At 39.4% G+C, this 25,468-nt stretch overlaps 1 protein-coding gene across 41 annotated transcripts in view; it reads right to left on the bottom strand.

The window, feature by feature from the left end:
* Positions 1-657: 657 nt before the first annotated feature.
* LOC107777658 (uncharacterized) overlaps positions 658-25,468 on the bottom strand; it is a 38,733-nt gene continuing 13,922 nt past the window's right edge. For 2 of the 41 annotated variants that reach the window (XR_012710916.1, XR_012710917.1), the window contains 8 exons: positions 4,674-4,782; positions 4,120-4,253; positions 3,892-3,947; positions 3,725-3,812; positions 3,484-3,575; positions 1,707-2,253; positions 1,542-1,613; positions 658-969 (listed from right to left, as the gene is read on the bottom strand). Coding sequence is in view for 36 of the 41 variants with exons in the window: in XM_075255829.1 (XP_075111930.1) it covers positions 24,108-24,274; positions 25,227-25,448 (389 nt within the window). In the remaining 5 variants the exon portion in view is untranslated. Of the gene's footprint in view, positions 970-1,541; positions 1,614-1,706; positions 2,254-3,483; positions 3,576-3,724; positions 3,813-3,891; positions 3,948-4,119; positions 4,254-4,673; positions 4,783-4,965; positions 6,966-22,467; positions 22,539-24,069; positions 25,449-25,468 lie in introns of all 41 variants that reach the window. The other 39 variants (XM_075255829.1, XM_075255828.1, XM_075255826.1 and 36 more) reach the window with 39 other exon arrangements.

The following is a 25,468-nucleotide window of genomic DNA, read 5'->3' on the forward strand; positions in this document are numbered from 1 at the left end:
ATATAGGATGTAATTTAATTGAAACTTGAGTAGGGAGGGTAATAAAGTTTCCAATAGTGTATAGGTATGTAAAAATTCCAATATTACACACGCAACATTTCTAAAGTGTATCTAGTACAGACCTCTTTTGACCATGTCACGTAAAAAGTTTATTCATGTATTTCACGCGTTTGACTTTAGTTTATAAACTTACTAGTTACGATTAGCCGGGGCTATGCCCGGGCCCAATAACCGTAAAGTTTTCGTATGTCCTCTATGATTATTTGAAGCAGCAGATTCAAAAGCAGTTGCACGGGGCAGTTTAGAGCTAAAGTATCGATTTCCTGAGCAATTATACTTGCTACCTCATTTTCGCGGAAGTATAAGTGTAAATCCAAAAGTGATTTAACCCTTCAGTAGTACTCAAAAAATAAAATATGTTGCTCTGACAGAAAGCAAGAAGTTATACTGATTCCAACAATGGTCAGTAGTAATGGAAACCGAAGCAGGGATAGGATCTATCGATTGACAAACATCTAAACTAAAGTCCTTGTAACTTGTTACAAAATGGTGAACTTATCCACTTTATATCCATTTTTTCCAATTGAGAGGCCAATGTACATTATCTGCATTCCATGTGCTAGAAAATACGAAGTTGATAAACTTCATGCTCTTGAATTAGTTGTACATAGAACAAATGCAACACTAGGTAAATTGTCCAGCACGATTAGGATGTGTAACAATGTAGATTAGAATATTTAGCAATTGGAGTAACTAATTAACATATTCTATGAAAAGGCTAAACTTGGTAGGTTGACACCTTCAGATTAACAACAATCCTACATGTATTTGCTGGCCTAATCTTGAACTAAGGGGAAAAAGAACACACTTTTTTACAGGGACACTTATTAGTTTACATCATTGTTATCGATATAGTAATGACAGTTTGGGTATTGCCGCTTTGCTTTGCGCCACAATCTTTGATTTAATCTGCAGTAGGAGCATTGGCATTTTTTTTACTAAAAAAACAAATGAAACCGTTTGATCTCCCTATGTTCACATAACTTACAAGGAAAATTTTTAGAACCTCATACAAGCAATTCAGAAACTTTCATTGCAATCTAAAAAGAAAGAAAAATATCAACTTTAGGCACACATAACATTCCAAGCAAATCTGAACATTCAACTGTGAAGTTGCTGGTTTGAAACAATCAAGTAGGATATTTTAGGCAAATTCGTGTGCACCACCATGACAGAACTAAACAAAGGTTAACGTTTTTCTAAAAGATTCAATATGCTAAGCTTGTTGGAACAGAGGTGTAGAATCTAATGACTGAAACAACTAAAAGAGACATCCCTGAAATGATAAACTTTGAAAATAAAATGGAAAACAAAAGGAAAAATAGAACATGATCTGGTGCAATTTATTGAAATAGAAGTCAAATATATATTTACTTGTTTAAGAATGGATAATGCGAAAGATACACATTACAAGCTTCATTATGTTCGTATGACACCATTAAATTTTAAGTAATTGAATTACTACGAAAAATGAAACTAACCTGAATGAAATGTAGTCAGAGCCTGACTAGTTAGCAAAGACTATTTAGGATGTCAACTGTCCTATCACGAAGCTGCATGATAAAAATACTCCTGGTTAATATAGAACATTATATAAGATGTCAACTTTGAGGACATCAATCTTTGAATGGGTAGTGAAGATATACCATAAAAATACTAATTGTTCTGTAAAGGCATTCAGGAATTCTTTTGTTTCTTCTAGCAGTTGTACCCATTCATAGCAACGTAAAAGAAAGACAACGACTATCATATTAAACAGACATTGGAAAAGTAAATACACTAATCGCAACAACGACAAAATGAGCTGAACAAATTTAAGCACATGCCGTAAGATTTCAACCATAAGAAGTTCTGTCATTGGGATTTTTTTGTTGTTGAAAGGTCAGTGGAAGAGACAAACATGGTAAAACAAACTGAAATCACATGAGTTTTTGGTTAATAAGCTAAGTAAAAAGAAAAAAAGTCTACAAATTACTATAAATTGGGATTGCCAATGTCAGCTAACATATACTTGTTCTTGATATAGACGAAATGACAGCTCACTGATGCACTTCATAAAATTTGAAGCTTTACTATTCCTGATGGTGAGTTAGTATTTGTTAAGGTTTCCATAGTCATTTTCAGCTGCAACGTATACTAAAGCTCTTCAATTTCAATTCTCCGTTCTCCTATTGCTATCAGAAAAGTGGTGATCTACAAGAGAAAAACAGAGAAAATCAAAAATCAAGAATAAGCCTGTAAGAAACCAAAAAATAGATAGAGTAAAATTAATGAAAGAACATAAGTTTCTATTAGAAAGGCAAAGAAGGTTAAACATCGGACTTGAGTAATGGATCTTTCTCTTGCCACTACTGACATAGCTGTTTTGAGCCCTAAGAGAAGAGCACTGATACATTGTCGTTGACTACCAGGTAATCAGGTTGTTACAAGTGGCTCTTTTTTTCAAATCTCACTACATGCACACTTTAGCCTTTGTTATCCAACTTTCACTTGCTTGCGGTAGAGTTTCAACCTGCCTTCCACCGAATATAAAAAATCTTAGAGCTCACACGCTCGTCTATCTGGTAGTTAAGTTGTCTCATGGCCCTTAAAAGTAGGAGTGTTCATGGTTCGGTTTGGATCGGTTTTTCAAATATTAGAACCAAATCAAACCAATTAAGTCGGTTTTTCTCGATTCGGTTTATGTCGGTTTTTCGGTTTTTTCGGTTATTTGTCGGTTTTTTCTTAAATATAAGACATACACTACCAAACACATATTCCGGCGACCACATTTTCAATGTAACAATATCAAATCAATTGCCCTTTGAGCAATCTATTATTTACCAAAATATATTGATGATAATTGAATCAAATAGTGATGAATAATTTAAGGACTCAATTAAAAATATGTTATTTTTAACATGAAATGGATTCTTACACTAAACAAAAGAAAACTACCAATTAAACTAGAATGTAAAGGTAAAGATCTAAAAGTGCAAACTATTAATATTTACCATAAATTTTTTGAAACTTTGTATAACAATATATATAGATGTAATAATAAATTTGGAATAGCTTCTCCAATAGTCGGTTTGGTTCGGTTTTTTTCTGATTAAAACCAAAACCAAACCAAATTTGATCAGTTTTTAAAATTCAAAACCAAAACCAAATCAAACCAAAAAGTATCGTTTTTTTTGCTCGGTTTGGTTTAGTTTTCGGTTTGGTTCGGTTTTTCGGGTGTTTATGAACACCCCTACTTAAAAGTATATTGCATAGAGTATGTAGCAGCATCTCATAATTGAGTAGGCATATTAAACAAAGGCAGCTTAATATAACTGCAATCTGAAGGTGGAGCATTTAGTAATAGCATATTAGAACATATTGAACAGTTATCCATATCGTGAACGTAGCAGTGTGAGAATTTTTTTAAACTCATATACTTACCTTAATAGAGTGAAAGCGTAGTTGGCAGAAGATGTCGTTATCAATATTGCCCAAAAATGACCAAATGAGTCCATTTAAACCTTGTTGTTCATCTGAATAGTGAAGAAATTCAATAAATATTTATATTAGACAGATAAATATGATTATAATCATAGCTAGCAAACCTTGGTCCTAAGATAATTTAAGAAATTAATTTACTTTCTCAGCAAATCTGAGATAAAGGCAATCTATTGGACATTACCTTGACTCCATCATAGCTTGACTCCATCATAAGTTATCATAAGATGCGTTGAAGCTCTTTAGCCTTTAGCTTCCGTCTGAAAATGTAGCTTTGGCAAACACACAAATATTATACAAATAACAAACTGAGGTAACTAAATTCGAAGGAAAAATGACCGCTTGTCTCACTTGTTAATTTGCACTTCTAATGTAGTCTAGCTGGCTGTTGCCCATGTATAGCCTGCCTACAATGACGTAGTTTATATAACATAAACTTTAAAGTGTTTACTGATGTTCAATAATAAATACTCCATCTAAGAAAAAAAATCTTGTTTATCAATATTTTAGTGGCAGTGAATTGTTAAACATTCCCTTAAGTCTCGTAAAAAGCCTTGAATTTATCACAGTAGTACTTACTATTTGGCATGCTAAACGTCTGACTTCTTGAGGCTCTGCACCCAGATCAAGAATTATAAATGGTTGCGACAAAGTAGAAAGCAGACCAAGCAATGAACTGTTATGATCTTTGTTATGGTTGTGGGTCAATTTTCCTGCAATATGTTTATACAAGTAGAGAATTTAGACCATAAAGTTGACAAGAAAACTAAACAATTAGAGAAGAATACTATTTGATTATCTGGTTATGGTTGCCAAGTACCAAAAATAGTATATTTTGTTTTATCCTTTTTAGCATTGAACTCTCTGTTCTTTTATGTCTACACTGAATGACACCCAAACCTAAAGCTAGTAGAATTATTGCAACCAATAATGGCAAGAAGCTGCGAGAATAATAGTTCTTTTTTCAAATATGTCTTCAGGACCTACAGAAGTATTCAGCAAAAGAAATTATACAGTTAAGGGAAACTGAAAAGATAAAATGAAAATATTAAGATATCATTCTTTTCTAAAGAACTCAAACAATTTAGAAAATTTCGTCAAATAACATGTTAAAACTAAGAAAATAAACTTACCTTGGAATTATCAAGTAGTTTTGTGGAATATTATCTGAAGTAAGCTGATATTGAACGAATTTATCTTAGATCTCCATTGCAGAAACTAAGCCAAGATCTTTCATTCATTCTGGAGAAGATAAGAAGATATCATATTTCCAACAGCTAAAGAAGAAGAAGAATTTTATTTGGTATACTATTGGAATCTGTCCAGAAACAGGCAAACATGTAAACATATAGATGCACACGCAAAATTATTAATCAAAGCAAGGTTTCAAGTATTAAATGTATATTCAAGAAAAAAATTACTTGCCGGATAGTTAGTGCAATATTCAAGTAGTATTCCACCTTTAGGATCTTTAGTGAAGCAAGGATTCAAGATGCAGAGACATCTCAGTTAACATCTATGTGATATCAATCCAATTTGTAGGTGTTGAGGATCAATCTTTTGTAGGATATCAGTCAGATGTACATCAAATCTCAAATAAGTGACTGCTCATAGTGTTACTGTTAATTCACAAGAGAGACGCTTGAATGATTTCATCATATACTACATTGTGTCACGACCCTGGTTTGCCCTCCGTGAACCCTTGTGATGGCACCTAGTCTCTACGACTAGGTAAGCCTAATTTGCTGAAGAAAAACCAAAATTTGCAGAAGTAAACAATTTAAAACAGAAATAAAGTAGTAATAGTATTTAAATGTGCCGCTCGGCATACACAATATATAAATCTCAAAATCAATATCCAAATCCAAGACCCGAAAACCCATGAATCACAAGCTAAGAAAAGGAAATACTACATAGCTCTAACTCCGGAATTTGGCTAACAAGAATATAAAATACAGAAGGACTAAAATACTAAAAGGCAGGAATAGAAAGGGACTCCTCGGTCTGTGGATGTGGAAGATGTACCTCAAAGTCTCTAGAGCAGTCACCTCCCTCAAGGATGGTAGGCCTGAGTAGAAGTACCTAGATATGCACATGAAAAACATGCGTAGAAGGGGCATGAGTACACCATAACGGTACTCAGTAAGTGTCAAGCCTAACCTCTGTTGGGTAATGACGAGGAAGGTCAGAGCCCTACTGAGATTAAATAAATATAGAGAATATGAGACAAGACAGTATAAGATAAGCAGTACAGTTGAAAATCTACAGTAAGAATCTATACAGGATAATAAGGAATACAATAACGGAAACCGAAATAATGGCAAACACCAGGAAGTACACTCATGACAAGGATGATAACCGGGGATCTCTCAGTATCCCGAGGATCTCTTAGTATCCTCAATATATTCCAGGGATCTCTTGGTATCCCGAGGATCTCTCGGTATCGTCAATGTATACTAGGGATCTCTTGGTATCCCGAGGATCTCTTAGTATCCTCAATAAATGTTAGGGATCTCTTGGTATCCCGAGGATCTCTTGGTATCCTCAATATATGCTAGGGATCTCTTGGTATCCCGAGGATCTCTTACTATCCTCAATAAATGCTAGGGATCTCTTGGTATCCCGAGGATCTCTTGGTATCCTCAATAAATGCTAGGGATCTCTTGGTATCCCGAGGATCTCTTGGTATCCTCAATTCACGTGCCGGGGATCTCTTGGTATCCTGCACCTCAGTCCAAATCATAACTACGTACAGGGGATATCCTAGGATGCCGTCCCGTAGTCCCAAAGTAAAACACACAGCAACAACCAGATCACAAATACGTAAAGGGGATCTCCTGGTATGCCGTCCCGAAGTCCCAAAGTAAAATACACAGAGGCAACCAGATCATAAATACGTACAGAGGATCTCCTGGGATGTCGTCCCGTAGTCCCAAAGTAAAACACACAGCAGCAACCAGATCATAAATACGTACAAGGGATCTCCCGGGATGCCGTTCCGTAGTCCCAAAGTAAAGCACACAGCAGCAACACAAGAATACCCAATTAAGCTAAATTTTGTACCAAGTAAATAGTTAATTCTAGCCTAACATACTCCACATAATGCAATTAAAGTAGTTTAAGCAAATAGGCAATTAGGTCAACTAAACATGCTTCTCTAAACTAGCAACATGCTAAGTTCACAAGTAGAATAAAACAGGAAAAAGAACTCAACTGAAATACTTAAGGAAAAATCGGATTTTCAACAATTAGCTCAAGTACACGCTCGTCACCTCACGTACAAGGCATTTTAATTACCAAATATATCATATCCTAAGGGGAAGGTCCCCTACACAAGGTTAGACAAGCCACTTACCTCGAACCGGCTCAAAATCAACCTGAAACCACGTTCTTGCCATGAGTACTCAACTCCGAATGACCCAAATCTATTCAATTTAATTTCATAATATAAATAACACTTCGAGCAACTAATTCTACAATTAAATTCTAAGCTAATATGCGAAATTATGTAAAATGACCAAAATGCCCCTCGAACCCACGTCTCGGAATCGGGTGAAATTTATATTTTAAGAAACCTCGTACTCTCACGAATCTATTCATAACAAGAACACTAAAATTGGAGTCCAAATGGCCCCTCAAATCCTCATTTAAAGGCCTCTAAAACTCAAGCCCTAATTACCCATTTTTCCTAAATTTCTCACCACTAATTAGATCAATAATCACATAAAAATGAGTTATGAAGCCAAGGATGTTACCTCCAAGCGATTCCCCTTTGTTTTCCTCAAAAATCACTATCAAAAGCTTCAAAAACGATTAGAAATGGTGGAAATAAACTCCCAAGTCGCGGAACCCCTTTTAAAATAATACACAGCAGTTTCCGCATTTGCGGCCCTGGGACCGCATCTGCGGTCCCGCTTCTGCGGAACAAGTGTCGCATCTGCGACTTTCCCTTAAGTGACCAACTTCTGCATCTGTGGACCTCTAACCGCTCCTGCGGTTCCGCTTCTGCGAGCCTCACACCGCTTCTGCAGCTTCTGAAGGAATGACCCAAAGCCGCTTCTGCAGCCCTTTAGCCGCTTCTGCGGCGCCACATCTGCGGTCCCCAAGCCGCAGATGTGAAAATACCAGAAGCAGCAATGCTATAGCTGCTGCAACACTTCTTCAACCTTTCTGACAACCATCCGAAATCACCCTGAGGCCCCCGGGACCTCAACCAAAAGCACCAACATCACGTAATACCTCATTCAAACTTGTACCAATCCTTAAAACACCTAAAACAACATCGAAACCTCGAATTAACTATGGATTTAAGCCTAAGAACTCCAAATTTCTCAAAATATGCTTTCGATCAAAAAGTCTATCAAACCTCGTCCGAATGACCTGAAATTTCGCACACATATCCCGAATGACACAACGGAACTACTACAACTTCCAGAATTCCATTCGAACCCTCGAATCAAAATCTCACTATCGAACCGAAAACTTCCAAAATTCAACTTTTGGCATTTCAAGCCTAAATTAGCTACGGACCTCCAAAACACAATCCGAATACGCTCCTAACCCCAAAATCACCTAACGGAGCTAACGGAACCATCAGATTTCCATTCTGAGGTCGTCTTCACACTGTTCTAACTACGATCAACTTTCCAACACTTAAGCTCTCATTTAGGGACTAAGTATCCCAAAACTCTCTGAAACTCAAAACCGAACATCCCGGCAAATCACATTAGCAGAAATAAACTTGGGAAAAGCAGTTAATAGGGGATTAGGGCGTTAATTCTTAAGACGACCAGCCGGATTGTCACACATTGTGTGTTGTATGATCATCGTTGCTATCAGTTGTTGGTGGCCGAATCAATAATTTCACGGAACTTGAGTTTTTTGCTCGTGATAAAGCAACATATAGCTGACCGTGGGAAAAAATAGGCTCTCGTAAATAAATTCCAACAAAATCTAATGTCTAACCTTGAGCTTTATTTATTGTCATAGCAAAACATAATATAATAGAAAATTGTGTTCTTTTGAAAGGAATAGGAAAGTTTTCATCTTGTGAAGACAACAAAGGTATTTTGGGAATAAAAACATGTGTATTTTTCAAGTCACCACTTGCAATTTTAGCACTTATCACATGTGTGATGACCTTTTGTGTTGCAAGTGAATTCAGTTTCCGAGGCCTAAAAACCTCCCTTTTACCTCACCTTGATTTGCGTACATGGTCCGGACCTATATCCGAAAAGCCTTCTATGTGAAAATATGAGAAAGAGAAATTTTAGAGTTAAAATTTGATTATGGTTGATTTTGGTCAACATTTTGAGCAAACGGGCCCATATCCGTGTTCCGACTACCCCGGAAGGTCCGCAGTAAAATATGGGACTTGGATGTATGCCCGGAAATGAATTCCAAGGTCCCAAGCCTTAGAAATCAATTTTTGAAAGAAATTATTTTACTGAATTATCTAAGAAATAAAGAAAAGAATTAATATTTGAAACCACTGTTATTGGGCCCGTATTTTGGTTCCAGATCCCTGTACAAATTTGTTATAGTATTTGAAAGATAACTGTGAAATTTGGTGAAAAACGGAGTTTATTTGACGTGAGTTGGACTTCTGATTGAAGAGTTATGAACTTTGAGAGTTCTTGATGAAAATGTTGAGTTTTGAGGTTTAATTCATGATTTTACATGTTATTTTGATGATGTGAATGCACGAATAGGTCCATATGATGTTTTTGAGTTAGTATGCACATTTGGTTTGGAGTCCCGAGGGCTCGAGTGAGTTTCGGGTGGGTTACGGGGTGTCTTAGGCTTAAAACATGGTTATTGGAGGTTCAGAGAAGTGCAACCGTAGTGGATGTGCGGTCCGAACTGGTGGTTGTGCGGCCGTAGTGGATCTTGTGCGGTCCGCACAGGTTCACTGGTGACTGTGCGGCCGCAGTTGATTTTGTGCAATCTGCACAGGTTCACTGGTGGTTGTGCAGCCGCAGTTGATTTTGTGTGGTCCACACAGGGCATCTGAGAGTAGTATATTAAGACGGGATTTTCAGTTATTTTTCATTTTTCAAAACCCAAAAATATAAGAGGCAATTTTTCAAATAACCTTTCTTCTCCAAAACATTGGTAAGTGATTTATAACTCGTTTTCTTCAATCATTAACATCTTTTCACATGATTTCCATTCAAAATCAATGATTTCCATGGGGGAAATTGGGTGTTTTGGGTAGAACCTAGGTTTTTCAAAAATTAGGGATTTGGACCTCAATTTGAGGTCTGATTTCAAAATAAATTATATATTTGGATTCGTGGAGGAATGGGTAAACGTGTTTTGGTTCGAACTCGGGTTTTGACCATGTGGGCCGGGGGCGATTTTTGATTTTTTGGGTAAAACTTTGGAAAATTCATTTTCATGCATTCAAACTGATTCATTTAGCGTTTATTGATGTAATTAAGTAACTTGTGACTAGATACGAGCAAATTGGTGGTGGAATCAAGGGGTAAAGCTATAATTGAATCGTGAATTGTGTTCGTGGCATCGAGGTAAGTGTTTGGTCTAACCTTAGCTTGAGGGATTAGGAGTTGAGTCCTATTTGCTATGTGCTAATTGTTGAGTACGACGTATAGGCATGGTGCCTAGTATCTATACGTTGGTGTCTAGCATGACCGTGAGTCTTATATTGTGATTATCATGACTTCGTTGTATCTTTCATGCCTTGGTAATGGTTTCTACTTGTTGTGTAAAGTTTGTGGAAGAAATTGTGACCTATGAACATTGAGGAGCATTGGCTCAAGTTGTGTAACGAATTGTGAAAGCATAAGTGATAATTGAACCTCTAGAGCATTGGATCGAGTTGTGAGGTGAATTGTGAAATAAAAGTGAGAAAGATAAGAGATCATTATGTTGTCGCCCTTGTCGGGATATTGTTGATTTATTCGTTATCTCCCTTGCCGGGATGTTGAGGTTATTGATGATGTTCCCTTGCCGGGATTTATTTGTTGAGTTGTTGTTCCCTTGTCGGGATCTTTATTGCAATTTCATTTATTTCCTTGACCTATTATTTGTGATTGTTGTTTGGGTGAGGAAAAGAGTTAAAGCACGAAGGGTAATGCCGTGCATTATTTGTTTTGTGAGGAAAGAGTGTAAAGCACGAAGGGTGATGTCGTGCCACACGATGTACCATTTCGTACCGATTTTATTGATTATATGGTGAGGAAAGAGAGTAAAAGCATGAAGGGTGATGCCGTGCACATTTTTATTATATGATTGCTTTGGTGAGGACGAGAGTAAAAGCACGAAGGGTGATGCCATGCATTTATTGATTTCTGATTCTTTGTTGATATCCGAGTTATGTTGTTTCTTTCGTTTATTTGATGTCTTTCTGTTCGGAACTGTTATCTCCCCCACAGCATTCCCCACTCCTATTTTGTCTGGTTATTTCTGTATTTCTTCTCCGCTGTATATATTTGAATTACACAGGTTTAAATGGTAGTCTGGTCCTAGCCTCGTCACTAATTTGCGGAGGTTAGGCTAGACACTTACCAGCACATGGGGTCGGTTGTGCTGATACTACATTCTATACTATGTGCATATCCTGGAGCAGCATTTGGACCGTAGTGTGGAGGCTACCTTCAGTCCACGCGGAGATCCAAGGTAGACCTGCAGGCGTCCGCAGGCCCTGGCATCTCCATCTATCCCTATTTCCTGTTTCATTTTCCTTTTATTCAGAAACAGTGTACTATTATTTCTTTAGACATCGTATGTAGCAATCTTAGACAGTCTGTGACACTGTGACACCAGGTTTTGGGTGGTTAAGGCTTAAGTATTTGTAATAGATACAATTTTCATATATTTTATTATTGCGTTCCGCTTAAATTTGAATTTCTGCTGTTATCACGTTTTCACCTTATAATTGTTAACCAAAAATAATTGGATAATAAGGTAAGTAGTTAAAGGTTTGGCTTGCCTAGCTCACATTAGTAGGTGCCATCACGACTCCGAGGGTGGAAAATCTGGGTCGTGGCAAGTTGGTATCAAAGCTCTAGGTTACACAGGTCTCACAGTTCATAGAAAAGCTTAGTAGAGTCTGAGGGATCGGTGCGGAGACGTTTGTATTTATCCCCCAGAGGCTACAAAGTTAGGAACAACTTCACATTTATTCTTTCCTCTCGTGCGGTTTGGTTTCTCAATGCTAATTAAATTTCTACTTTGTTCTTTCGCAGATGGAGATAACACGTGCTTCCTCATCCACTGACCAGCAACCCGAGCCCTCAGCAGCATCTCCTGTTAGGGGCAGAGGGCTAGGCCTAGGCCGTGCTAGAGGCCAAGGTTGGGGCAGAGCTCAGCCCCGAGCAGAAGCACCAGCGGCGGAGCCTCAGGTTGACTTTGATGATGAGTTTCCGACCCCAACAGTTCCGGTGGGCCCTGCTCAGGTCCCAGAGGGGTTTATTGCTACCCCAGTTCTTCAGGATGCTCTGGTCTGTTTAGTGGGCCTCATGGAGAGTGTCACCCGATCAGGCTTGCTTCCTGTAGCACCAGCCATCTCTCAGGCTGGAGGAGGAGCCAAAACTCCTGCTACTCGCACTCCGGAGCAGGTAGCTCCCCAGATTCAGACTCCAGCGGTTTAGCCAGTTGGAGCAGTTCAGCCAAGTGTGGTAGCTTAGACCGGTGATGGAGCAGCTATGTTTGCCGATGCTTTGTGGAGGTTGGATAGGTTCACCAAGCTCTTCACTACTACTTTCAGCGGTGTATCTACTAAGGATCCCCAAGATTATTTAGACAGCTTGTCATGACGTTCTCAGGAACACAGGGATAGTTGAGACTAATGGGGTCAATTTTGCCATTTTTCGCTTGTCTGGATCCGCCAAGACTTGGTGGAGGGATTTCTGTTTGGCTAGACCAGCCGGATCCCCAGCCTTGACTTGGGAGCAGTTTACGCAGCTATTTCTGGAGAAGTTTCTCCCCATCACTCAGAGAGAGGCCTATCAGAGGCAATTTGAGTATCTCCAACATGGTTCCATGACTATTACCCACTATGAGACCAAATTCATCGATTTGGCTCGTTATGCTCTCATCATACTTCCCACCGAGAGAGAAAGGGTGAGGAGGTTCATTGATGGACTTATTTAGCCGATTCATCTTCAGATGGCTAGGGAGGCTGGGAATGAGATTTCTTTCCAGCAAGCAGCCAATGTGGCTCAGAGAGTTGAGATGATTCTGTCACAAGGAGGTGGTCATAGGTCGGACAAGAGACCCTGTCATTCAGGCCGATTCAGTTGTACCTCGTCTGGAGGTATGGATTCATATGGTAGAGGCCATCCTCCTAGGACTTTTCTGTCAGAACATCAGGTTTCTTACGGTGCTTCAGGTAGCCGTGGTCCTCAAATGCAGTATTCTAATCAGCAGTCCTACAGTGCACCACCAGCTCCTATCAGTGCACCGCCGCTTTAGAGTTTTCGGGATGGTCATTCAGGTTGCCAGGGCCAGCAGTCTCAGTAGTCGAAGGCTTGCTACACTTGTGGCGATATGGGGTACATTTCCAGGTATTGCCCTCGAGCACCGAGTAGTTCTCAGCATCAGGGTTCTCGTGCTATAGTTCAGGCACTAGATGTTCCACAGCCCGCCCAGCCAGCTAGAGGTAGGGGTAGAGGTGGAGGTAAAGGTATTAGAGGTGGAGCTTAGGCCGCTAGAGGTGGAGGCCAACCAGCAACAGGCCGTCCCAGAGATGTAGTTCAGGGTGGTGGGGCCCAGCCCCGATGTTACGCTCTTCCAGCCAGGCCCGAGGCTGAGGCTTCCAATGTTATTATTACAGGTACGGTTCTGGTTTGTGATAGAGATGCTTCAGTATTATTTGACCCAGGGTCTACGTACTCGTATGTGTCCTCTTATTTTGCACCGTATCTGGTCATGCCTAGTAATTCTTTGAGTGATCCTGTTTATGTGTCTATGCCGGTGAGTGATTATATTGTGGTAGATCGAGTCCATCGTTCATGTATAGTTTTGATTGAAGGTCTTGAGACTCGTGTAGATTTGCTTCTTTTGGACATGGTCAATTTTGATGTCATATTAGGGATGGACTGGTTATCACCTTACCATGCTATCTTGGACTGTCATACCAAGACTGTGACCTTATCCTTACCAGGTTTACCTCGTTTAGAGTGGAGAGGGACTCCTTGTCATTCTACCCATAGTGTTATCTCTTATATGAAGGCTCGACATATGGTCGAGAAAGGGTGTTTGGCCTATTTGGCATATGTTCGTGATTCTAGTGCAGAGGTTCCTTCTATTGATTTTGTGCCCGTTGTTCGTGAGTTTCCTAAGGTATTTCCTTCAGACCTGCCGGGTATGCCACCCGACAGGGATATTGACTTTTGCATTAATTTGGCTCCAGGCACTCAACTCATTTCTATCCCGCCGTATCGTATGGCCCCGCCTGAGTTGAAGGAGCAGTTGCATGACTTGCTTTAAAAAGGTTTCATTAGGCCTAGTGTTTTGCCTTGGGGTACGCGGGTTTTTTTTGTTAAGAAGAAGGATGGATCGATGAGGATGTGTATTGATTACCGGCAGTTGAACAAGGTTACAATCAAGACTAAGTATCTATTGCCGAGGATTGATGATTTATTTGATCAGCTTCAGGGTGCCAAGGTATTTTCGAAGATTAACTTGAGATCTGGCTACCATCAGTTGAGTATTAGGGCATCTGATGTCCCTAAGACAGCTTTCTGCACTCGGTACGAGCATTATGAGTTCTTGGTGATGTCATTTGGGTTGACGAATGCCCCAGCAACTTTTATGGATTTGATGAACCGAGTGTTCAGGCCTTACTTGGATTCGTTCGTGATAGTCTTCATTAATGATATTTTGATATATTCCCGCAGCCGGGAGGAGCACGAGCAGCATCTTAGAGTGGTTCTTTAGACCTTGAGGGATAGTCAGTTATATGCTAAGTTCTCAAAATGTGAGTTCTGGTTGAGTTCAGTTGCATTCCTGGGTCATGTTGTATCAGCAGAGGATATTCAAGTTGATCCGAAGAAGATTGAGGCAGTCAAGAACTGGCCTAGACCAGCATTAGCCATAGAGATTCGGAGTTTCTTGGGATTGGCATGTTACTATCGATGGTTCGTGAAGGGGTTTTCATCTATCGCAGTCCCGATGACCAGGTTGACCCAGAAGGGTGCCCCGTTCATATGGTCAGATGAGTGTGAGGCGAGCTTTTAGAAGCTCAAGACAGCTTTGACTACGGCACTGGTATTGGTTTTGCCCACAGGTTCAGGGCCTTATACAATTTATTATGACGCATCTCGCATTGGACTTGGTGCGGTGTTGATGCAGGATGGCAAAGTCATTGCTTATGCTTTGCGATAGTTGAAGATTCATGAGAAGATTATCCAGTTCATGATTTGGAGTTCGCAGCCATTGTTCATGCGTTGAAGATTTGGAGGCATTATCTGTATGGCGTGGCATGTGAGATGTTCACGGATCACAAGAGTCTACAGTACTTGTTCAAGCAAAAGGAGTTGAATTTGAGGCAAATAAGGTGGTTGGAACTATTAAAGGACTATGATATCACCATCTTATATCATACGGGAAAGGCCAATGTGGTAGCCGATGCTTTGAATAGGAAGTCAGCCAGTATGGGCAGTCTTGCTTATATTCCGGTCGGTGAGAGACCGCTTGCTTTGGATGTTCAGGCTTTGGCCAATCAGTTCGTGAGGTTGGATGTTTCTAAGCCTAGTCGTGTGTTAGCTTGCACGGTCTCCCATTCTTCTTTATTGGAGCATATCTGTGATCGGCAGTATGATGATCCCCATTTGTGTGTCCTTAGAGACATGGTGCAGCACGGAGGTGCCAAGCAGGTTACCTTAGGTGATGATGGGGTTTTGAGATTGCAGGGTCGAGTTTGTGTGCCTGATGTGGATGGGCTTCGAGAGTTGATTTTGGAGGAGGCCCACTTCTCCCGGTACTCTATTCATCCGGGCACCGCGAAAATGTATCAGGATTTGCAGCAGCATTATTGGTGGCGGAGAATGAAGAAGGATATTGTAGCATTTGTGGCTCGGTGTTTGAATTGCCAGCAGGTTAAGTATGAGCATCAGAGGCCTGGTGGTTTGTTCCAAAAGATTGAGATTCCTGAGTGGAAGTGGGAACGGATCACTATGGACTTCGTTGTTGGACTCCCACAGGCTCGCAGGAAGTTCGATGCAGTGTGGGTTATTGTTGATAGGCTGACCAAGTCAGTGCATTTCATTCCTATGGCAGTCTCCAATTCTTCTGAGAGGTTAGCTGAGATCTATATCCGGGAGATTATTCGTCTTCATGGTGTGCTCGAGTCTATCATCTCGGATTGAGGTACGCAGTTTACCTACCATTTCTGGAGAGCAGTTCAGCGAGAGTTGGGCAGGCGGGTTGAGTTGAGCACAACGTTTCATCCTCAAACGGACGGGCAGTCAGAGCGGACTATTCCGATTTTGGAGGATATGCTTTGAGCTTGTGTCATTGACTTTGGAGGCTCATGGGATCAGTTTTTGCCTTTAGTAGAGTTTGCCTACAACAACAGCTACCAGTCGAGTATTCAGATGGCTCCGTATAAGGCTTTATATGGTAGGAGGTGTCGGTCTCCGGTTGGATGGTTTGAGCCGGGAAAGGCTCAGTTGTTGGGTACGGATCTGGTTCAGGATGCCTTGGACAAGGTCAGAATTATTCAGGATAGGCTTCGTACAGCTCAGTCCAGGCAAAAGAGCTATGCCGATCGAAAAGTTCGAGATTTGGGTTTCATGGTCGGTGAGCGGGTATTGCTTCGAGTGTCGCCTATAAAGGGGGTAATAAGATTTGAGAAGAGGGGCAAGCTTAGCCCTAGGTTCATTGGCCCATTTGAGATTCTTGATCGAGTAGGAGAGGTGGCTAAGAGACTTGTATTGCCGCCGAGCTTATCAGTCGTGCATCCAGTGTTTCATGTGTCCATGCTACGAAAGTATCACGGCGATTCATCCCACGTGTTAGATTTCAGCACTGTCCAGTTGGACAAGGACTTGTCTTATGAGGATGAGCCGGTAGCTATTCTAGACCAGCAGGTTCGTCAGTTGAGATCGAAGAGTTTTCCTTCTGTTCGTGTTCAGTGGAGAGCTCAGCTCGTTGAGGCATCGACCTGGGAGTCCGAGTCCGATATGTGGAGCCGTTATCTCCATCTTTTTCTCGACTCAGGTATTTCCTTCCTATGTTCGTTCGAGGACGAACGGTTGTTTTAGAGGTGGAGAATGTGATGTCTCAAGGTCATCACTTGTGTTGCAAGTGAATTCAGTGTTCCGAGGCCTAAAAACCTCCCTTTTACCTCACCTTTTTTTACGTGCGTGGTCTGGACCTATATTCGGAAAGCCTTCTATGTGAAAATATGAGAAATAGAAATTCTAGAGTTAAAATTTGATTATGGTTGACTTTCGTCAATATTTTGAGAAAAATGAACCCGGATCGGTGTTCCGATGATCCCGGGAGGTCCGCAGTAAAATATGGGACTTGAGCGTATGCCCGGAAATGAATTCTGAGGTCCCAAGCCTTAGAAATCAATTTTTGAAAGAAATTATTTTACTGAATTATCTAAGAAATAAAGAAAAGAATTAATGTTTGAAACCACTGTTATTGGGCCCATACTTTGGTTTCGGAGCCCAGTACAAATTTTTTATAGTATTTGAAAGATAACTGTGAAATTTGGTGAAAAACAGAGTTTATTTGACGTGAGTTGGACTTCCGATTGAAGAGTTATGAACTTTGAGAGTTCTTGATGAAATTGTTGAGTTTTGAGGTTTAATTCATGATTTTACATGTTATTTTGATGATGTGATCGTACGAGTAGGTCCATATGATATTTTTGAGTTAGTATGCACATTTGGTTTAGAGTCCCGAGGGCTCGGGTGAGTTTCGGGTGGGTTCTGGGGTGGCTTAGGCTTAAAACATGGCTATTAGGTTCAGAGAAGTGCAGCTCTCTGAACCTGCTAGTGCGGTCCGCACTGGTTTTGTGATGTCCGCACTGGTGGTTGTGCGGCCGTAGTGGATCTTGTGCGGCTCCGCACAGGTTCACTGGTGACTGTGCGGACACAGTTGATTTTGTGCGGTCCGCACAGGGCATCTGAGAGTAGTATATTTAGTCGGAATTTTCATTTATTTTTCATTTTTCAAAACCTAAAAACATAATAGGCAATTTTTCAAATAATCTTTCTTTTCCAAAACATTTGTAAGTGATTTCTAACTCGTTTTATTCAATCATTAACATCTTTTCACATGATTTCAACTCAAAATCAATGATTTTCATGGGGGAAATTGGGTGTTTTGGATAGAACCTAGGTTTTTCAAAAATTGGGGATTTGGACCTCGATTTGAGGTCCGATTTCAAAACAAAATATATATTTGGGTTCTGTGATGACCCGGCCAGTCGTCTTAAGAATTAACGCCTCGATCCCCTATTAATTGCTTTCCCGAGTTTATTTATGCTATTTTGATTTGCCGGGATGTTCGGTTTTGAGTTTCGGGGAGTTTTGGGACACTTTGTCCCAGAATGAGAGCTTAAGTGTTGGGAACCGTAGTCGGAACAGTGTGAAAACGACCTCAGAATGAAAATCTGACGGTTCCATTAGCTCCGTTCGGTGATTTCGAGCTTAGGGGCGTGATCGAATTGTGTTTTGGAGGTCCGTAGCTAATTTAGGCTTGAAATGGCGAGAGTCGAATTTTTGAAGTTTCCGGTCCGATAGTGAGATTTTGATCTAAGGGTCAGAATGAAATTCCGAAAATTGGAGTAGCTCCATAGTGTTGAATGTGATGTGCTTGCAAAATTTCAGGTCGTTCGGACGAGATTTGATAGATTTTTTTATCGAAAGCATAAGTTAAGAGTTCTTGGAGTTCTTAAGCTTGAATCCTATGTTAAATTGGTGATTTGATGTTGTTATGAGCGTTCTAAAGTTTTGAACTAGTTTGAACGATGTTATGGATGTGTTGGTGCAATTGGTTTAAAATCCCGGGGACTCGGGTGAGTTCCGGGATAATTTAGGCCGAAAATCATAGCTGTTGCAGGTCCAGAAGAGTTGCAGGCCTCGGAACCCACCAGTGCGGTCCGCACAAAGTCCAGTGCATCCGCGGTGGGGGTTGTGCGGTCGCACAAAATGCAGTGCGGTCCGCGGTGAGGAAAATTGCACTAGTCCTACTTCGGAAGCTCATATCTTTTGATCTACAAGGAATTTTGGGATGATTCAAAAACGAAAGTTGTAGCCCTTTGTGTCTAGTTTCTAGAAAGGTAAAGAAATCACAATTTGACATATGTAGAGAAAGTTATGGCCTAAAAACTAAAGCATGTCACTACAGTCAAAACCTGTGCTGATAGCACTCATTTTTGTACGGACCGCACTGGTTTTGTGCGGACAACACTCGTTTTTGTGTGGTTCGCAGTGGTGGAAATCCGGGGGGTGCCCTATAAATACGAGGTTTTGGGTTTTATTTCATATTTTGACCTAGAGAGCTCGGATTCTGGCAATTTTTCGAAGGTTTTTCAAAAATTTCATCGGGGTAAGTAATTCTAACTCAGATTTGGCTAGAGTACATGAATCCATCATTGAATTCATCATTAAATTCGTGATTTGGGATGGAATTTGGGAAGAAAACTTGTGAAATCTTTCAAAAATGTAAAATGATGATTTGAAGGATCAAATGGTATCGGAATTGGATAATTTTGGTATGGTTAGACTCATGAGGGTATGTGGATTCTGAAAATGTAAATTTTACCCGATTCTGAGACGTGGGCCTGAGGGGCATTTTGGTCATTTTACATAATTTCGTGTATTAGCTTAGAATTTAATTGTAGAATTAGTTACTTGAAGTGCTATTTACATTATACAATTGAATTGAATAGATTTGGGTCATTTGAAGTCGAGTACTCGTGGCAAAGACGCGGTGTTGGGTTGATTTTGAGCCGGTTCGAGGTAAGTGGCTTATCTAACCTTGTGTGGGGGACCTTCCCCTTAGGATTGGTATATTTGGTGATTGAAATGCCTTGTACGTGAGGTGACGAGTGCGTACTTGTGCTAATTGTTGAAAATCCGGTTTTCTTAAGTAATTACTAGTATGTTTCCTTTCTTGTTTCTATTTCTTGCACTATTAAGCCTGTTGTTAGCTTAGGAAAACATGTTTAAGTGACTTAATTTGCTTTATTTGATTCAACCTGCCTTACTTGAATTCTGTGCAGCATGCTAGGCTAGAATCACTTATTGCCTTAATATGATTTTGTCATTTCTGTACATCTTCCTGTTGTTGTTGTGTATTTATTTTGGGACTACGGATGTGGGATTCCGGTAGCTCCCCCTTGTCTGTTTACTTTGGGACTACGGGTTAGATTCTCGGTAGATCCACCTGCATATTTACTTTGGGACTACGGGTTAGATTCCCGGTAGATCCCCCTGCACAGTGATATGGAACTACGGGAATGCACCCGGTAGATTCCCCCAGTACTGGGTATTTACATTTGGGACTACAGAACGGGATTCCGATAGATCCCCCCGCACTATGAGTTGGACTACGGCATGGGATCCCGGGGATCCTTCGGACATATATATATGATGGACTACGGGATGGTATCCCGGCAGATTCACTGGATATGTAAAGATGGGACTACAGGACGGTATCTTCTTGGGAGATCCCCTATTGTTGCTATTGGTGCTGAGCTGTATTTGCTCTTGGTGCTGAGCTGTATTTCCTTTCCATATTTACCTTATTCTATATAGTTGTTGCTATTCTATTTAACCTGTGTTATTTTACTGTTGTACTTATTTATAATGTTTCGTTCTATACTGTTGATCTTTATATTTTATTTAACCTCAGTAGGGCCCTGACCTTCCTTGTCACTACCCAACCGAGGTTAGGCTTGACACTTACTAAGTACCGTTGTGGTGTACTCATGCCTCTTCTGCGCATGTTTTTTTCATGTGCAGATCCAGGTACCACTGATCAGGTCTACTATCCTTGAGGGAGGAGACAACTCTAGAGACTTCGAGGTACATCTGTCACGTCCCCAGACCGAGAAGTCCCTTTCTATTCATGCTTTTAGTATTTAGCCCTTCTGTACCTTCTTGTTCTTATTAGACATTCCGGAGTAAGAGCTATGTAGTATTGGTCTTAGCTTGTGATTCATGGGTTTCCGGGTCTTGGATTTATGTTTGGTATTGAGAGTTAAACGTGGTGTAAGCCGAGCGGCACATTTAAATACTATTGTTATATTATTTCTATTTTAAATTGTTTACTTCCGCAAAATATTTTGGTTTTTCTTTTGCAAATTAGGCTTACCTAGTCGTAGAGACTAGGTGCCGTCACGATGGTTCACGGAGGGAGTACCGGGGTCGTGACAAGTTGGTATCAGAGCTCTAGATTCATAGGAGTCATGGATCACAAGCCGGTTTATTAGAGTCTTGTTGATCGGTACGGAGACATCTGTACTTATCTACGAGAGGCTATGTAACCGTTAGGAAAATTTCCATTTCATTTGAATTCCTTGTCGTGCGAGATTTTTGATATCACAATTCTAAACTTCTATCTTCTATTCTCTCACCGATGGTGAGGACACGTGCTACAAGAGATGATCAGACACCTGCGCCCCTTGCGAGAGCCGTCAGAGGTTAGGGCTGGGGTAGAAGCTGAGGATGCGCACGCAGTGCAACCAGAGCACCCGTGCGAGCTGCCACTAAGGAACCACCAGCAGTTCCAGCCAGAGCCTAGGCATCGGATACGCCTAATGATACTACTACTCCAGTACTTCAGGAGACATTAGCACAGCATGTTTGGTACATTAGTTCAGGCGGGGTTGATTCAGGTTGTGCCAACTACTTCACAGTTCGGGGAAGGGACCAGACTTCCACTACCCCCACTCTATAGCAGCGAGTTCTCATTGTACAGGTTCCATGTGTCATGGCGACACAGCCTGAGGTCCCAGTTTAGCAAGTGGTAAGGACCTCTCGCCAAGTAGAAGACAGGTGGGTCCAGGTGAGAGAGGACAGACGAGATCAGGAGAGCCTTGTGTTTAACAGCCTAAAAGAGCTTAAAGAAGCCAAGATTGAAGTTGCTCACACAACTCCTTGTATGGCATATTGTGACCAAGCTTTAATATGGCCCGAAAAGAATATTCAGTCCGACAAAGTTGATTCTATACAAAGTATAATATGCAAACAAAGTATAATATGCAAACAGAAATAAAGGATTTAATTACACAAACATTCTCTAGTTTTCACCTTCTAATACAAATACAATCTTTACAGAACTTTGTATATTAAGGTAAAGCAGTACATTTGACACCCAATGTACAGTTTAACTATGAGGTACAAAAGTAAATTTTCTTTTTCACTTTTAATCTCATTATTAGGATAATGGTTATCTCTTACCCTTGCTATGGACAAACTTATAAGCAGAAGATTACTTTTCTTGACTTGAATTTACATATATTGGGAAATTTTTGAAAAATTACAATACAAATACTGAACTGGTATCCATTTTTATCATAGAAAAATAGCAGGTGCAGTGACTCTACATTTACTAACATAAATTCTTGGGACCCCTTTACTTACAGAATTGAAAAAAATACAATCTTTACTCCTATTAAGGTAAAGCAGTTGCGTTGGAGTTTGTAAAGCAGTTGCTCCATTGGATTAGCTAACTCCTTTTATACGACTAGATGTTTCTGCACTAACTTTCTTCTTTTCTTGTGGGGTATATGTCTGATAACTTCTGATTAACTAATTAGATAAGAACACATTTAATTGTATAAAAAGGAGATATTGTAATTTTTGTAAGGACATCAAAGATTTAAAAAAAATTATTATGGGCATATCTATTAGCCCTAATCTCCAATAGAATTGAAATTAATCCAAAACTTTGAAAACACACTAGGAATTGAAATTCAACAGGAATATTACTTACTGTGAAGAGGCTTTCAAATTGGAGTTGAAGTTGGGGAGAGTTATGGAAGAAGAGGAAGAAGAACGCATACGCTGCAACAGGAATGGACAAAAGAAAAAGAGACTGTATGTTTTAGGGTTTTTTTACTGAGGGGTAATTTCGGAATTAAGAAAAATAATAAGGAATAAGAATGTAATATATTTGGTCAAAAATATCTGGCTTTTAAGCCAATTTCGAAAAAGTTGGGCTTACCCAACTTGTTGGTTTTGGCTTTTTTAAGCAGATTTTAACTTTTTTTAAGCCCTTTTTGTAGTTGCCAAACATTACTAAAAGTTAAAAAATGGCTCAATATCTTTCCCCCTCTGTTGGATGACATGTCACAATACGTCCAATAACATTGCCCTATTGTCGACGTGTCCACATTTTATATTATTTGGACCATACAAAATATTCTGGAAATTCTTTATCTTGGCATCTTGATTTTCTCTGTTCATCAAAAAAAATTCTATTAACATTGTTTTCCTAATCATGGGATTATTTATAATTGCATTTACTGTCTGTGTGGATTTAAAAGAGACAAATTGCTATCCTTCAAGATGTAGTTGAAGATGATAAACAGATGGAGTCATTTCGCTAATGGGAAAACCAAATAAACGCCAAGTTGCCTCTGGTGGAGATACACACCTAGCAATTGATATTCTTTGATCTCATCTATTTCAATATTTGGATCATTAGCACGCACGAAAAAGGCAATTTTATCATGTCCCTTGCAGATATATTTATAAAGGTATTTGACAACTTTAATATCAGAACAAACTTCAACATTAATATGACAGTTAAATTTGCTCAATAGATATGTATTGTAAGGAACTACCCACGAATTGTTAAGAAATTGTCCTCTAATATTTACACGTTTATCGTTATATCATCTTTCGTAAATTGGGTATCCATTTTTTCCCTTTGATATATGATCCGCAAAATCTTTTGGATATTTGAACTTACAGTATTCTCGGTTCTTCATACAAGGACATTTAGGATTTAAACTACCACAAGGTCTGTGCATCATATGTTTAGTAACAACTGAATACAGGTAATCATTCTCATCAGAATCGGGTATTTCAGCACAAACAACTCTATCATAAGCTTCCGGAGTTAACAATTTATATTCGTCTTTGAGTATGATAAGAAAATGAGCATATGGAAGACCACGCTTTTGAAATTTAATAGTGTACATAAAAGCAACAACTTTTCCAAATGTATTACTCTTTAGGATATTTGTTTTCATCTCTTCTACCTTTGCTCTAAACACACGACTAACTAAATCGGGCATATTTTGTACCTCATCTGTTACCAGTAAATGTTCTTCTATTTCTGTCCAAGATGGATTACATGTCATTGTCAAAAATATATTAGGTTTCCCAAAATTTTGCACTAACGCAATAGCGTTCATATATCGTCGGTGCATATCCCTAGGACCTCCTATAAAACTTGCAGGAAGAAAACTTTATTTGCCAATGTTGCATGGCTCTCTCTCTCTCTCTCTCTCCGTGTCTTAGAACATTAAAAATCCCCGCTAACACATCTATTCTAAATAAATCTTGATTAAATGAATAGAAATCTAACCTTTGAGTCTCAAGCTTGATGAATTCGTCAACTGAGTATTATTGGAATACTCTTCCAGCTTGTAAAACCCCATTTTCTTCATCGTCCCTCATTTGGAGCTTGTAACAATAATACTCACGGCATGACACAGTATTTCTTTTTCTTTTCTTTTTTTCCAGAAGTTCTGCTTCCATGTCAAGTAGCATATCGACTGAACACATATTTTCTACACTTGGTAGTTGTTCATTTTCACAATAAGTTCCATGGCTAATAGTATTATTCGTTCGAATAATCTTTTTAATACCACAATGCCATCCGTTTTGTCCATAAGGAAATAGTAATGGATACCGCAATGGATCATAACAACCATAGTAGTAATTTACCAATTGGCTTTTACTACTATGTGTATAAATTCGAATATGTGGTAGAGAAATACTGGAACTACTTTCATCTTCTATCTATATTGTTGCTACTTCAGATGATGTTGGTAAGTTATAGGTTCTTTGATCTAAACCAGAGTCGGACTTAAGCGCAATGTAGAAGTTTGATAATTCTAGGATATCTGTTAAAGATTTCAAAAAGATAGAGTATGGATTAACTTTTAATGCGTCCATCAAAATCCTGATAACCGATTCGTTAAGCCTGTCAAAGTATGCCAACCGATTTGCTAGTTCATTATCAGTATCATAAAAATACAAGATTTTTTGCTGGTTGACTTGAAGGCAGGAGGTCATTTATGAAATGATACATTTCCCCTTGAACTCTAAACGTATAAATACTACAATTTTTTCTTGCTAAATCTCTATCATAATTCACTCCAAGAGAAGTAAATGCAAACATATTGTTATACAATCTAACATAAGTGCGAAAATATTTGGACTCCTGAGAGTTTCCTAAATAAAGATTTAGCAATTTAGCAGGTAGTCCATAGTGAATCAATTTCATTGATCCATTATCACAACATAATCCCGGTGATTCATATTGAAATCTTCTAGCTCTACAAAATTTGCAATTCGGCACAGTTTTTAGTCTATAAAAGCTATTGGGCAAGTCATTAGTGTTCCAGAGACACATTTTTTAGATGTACGACCCATATATTTTAGATTTACCAGAATGAAAAAAGGCCAGTCGTGAAAAAGAAATGACTGAAATGACATTAAAGCTAGATGGAAACGAACCTTTGCTTGTAGCGTTACACATGGTATTATTATATTGTTCACTACACGTTCCTGTTGTAGACCCTAAGAGAAAATGAATTATCATATAAATTTGGGTCTTGAAAGATTGCACAACTTTGAACACTATACTTTCGCACTTACCAACTTTAAAAACGGGAGAGCGACCATGTAGGTCTTTCCCATTATCAGAAAGAGTGGAATCATTAACTGTGAACACATTTACTAAAACATAAGAGCAACTT

Source organism: Nicotiana tabacum, chromosome 6 (genome assembly GCF_000715075.1).
Source record: "Nicotiana tabacum cultivar K326 chromosome 6, ASM71507v2, whole genome shotgun sequence".
NCBI lineage: Eukaryota > Viridiplantae > Streptophyta > Magnoliopsida > Solanales > Solanaceae > Nicotiana > Nicotiana tabacum.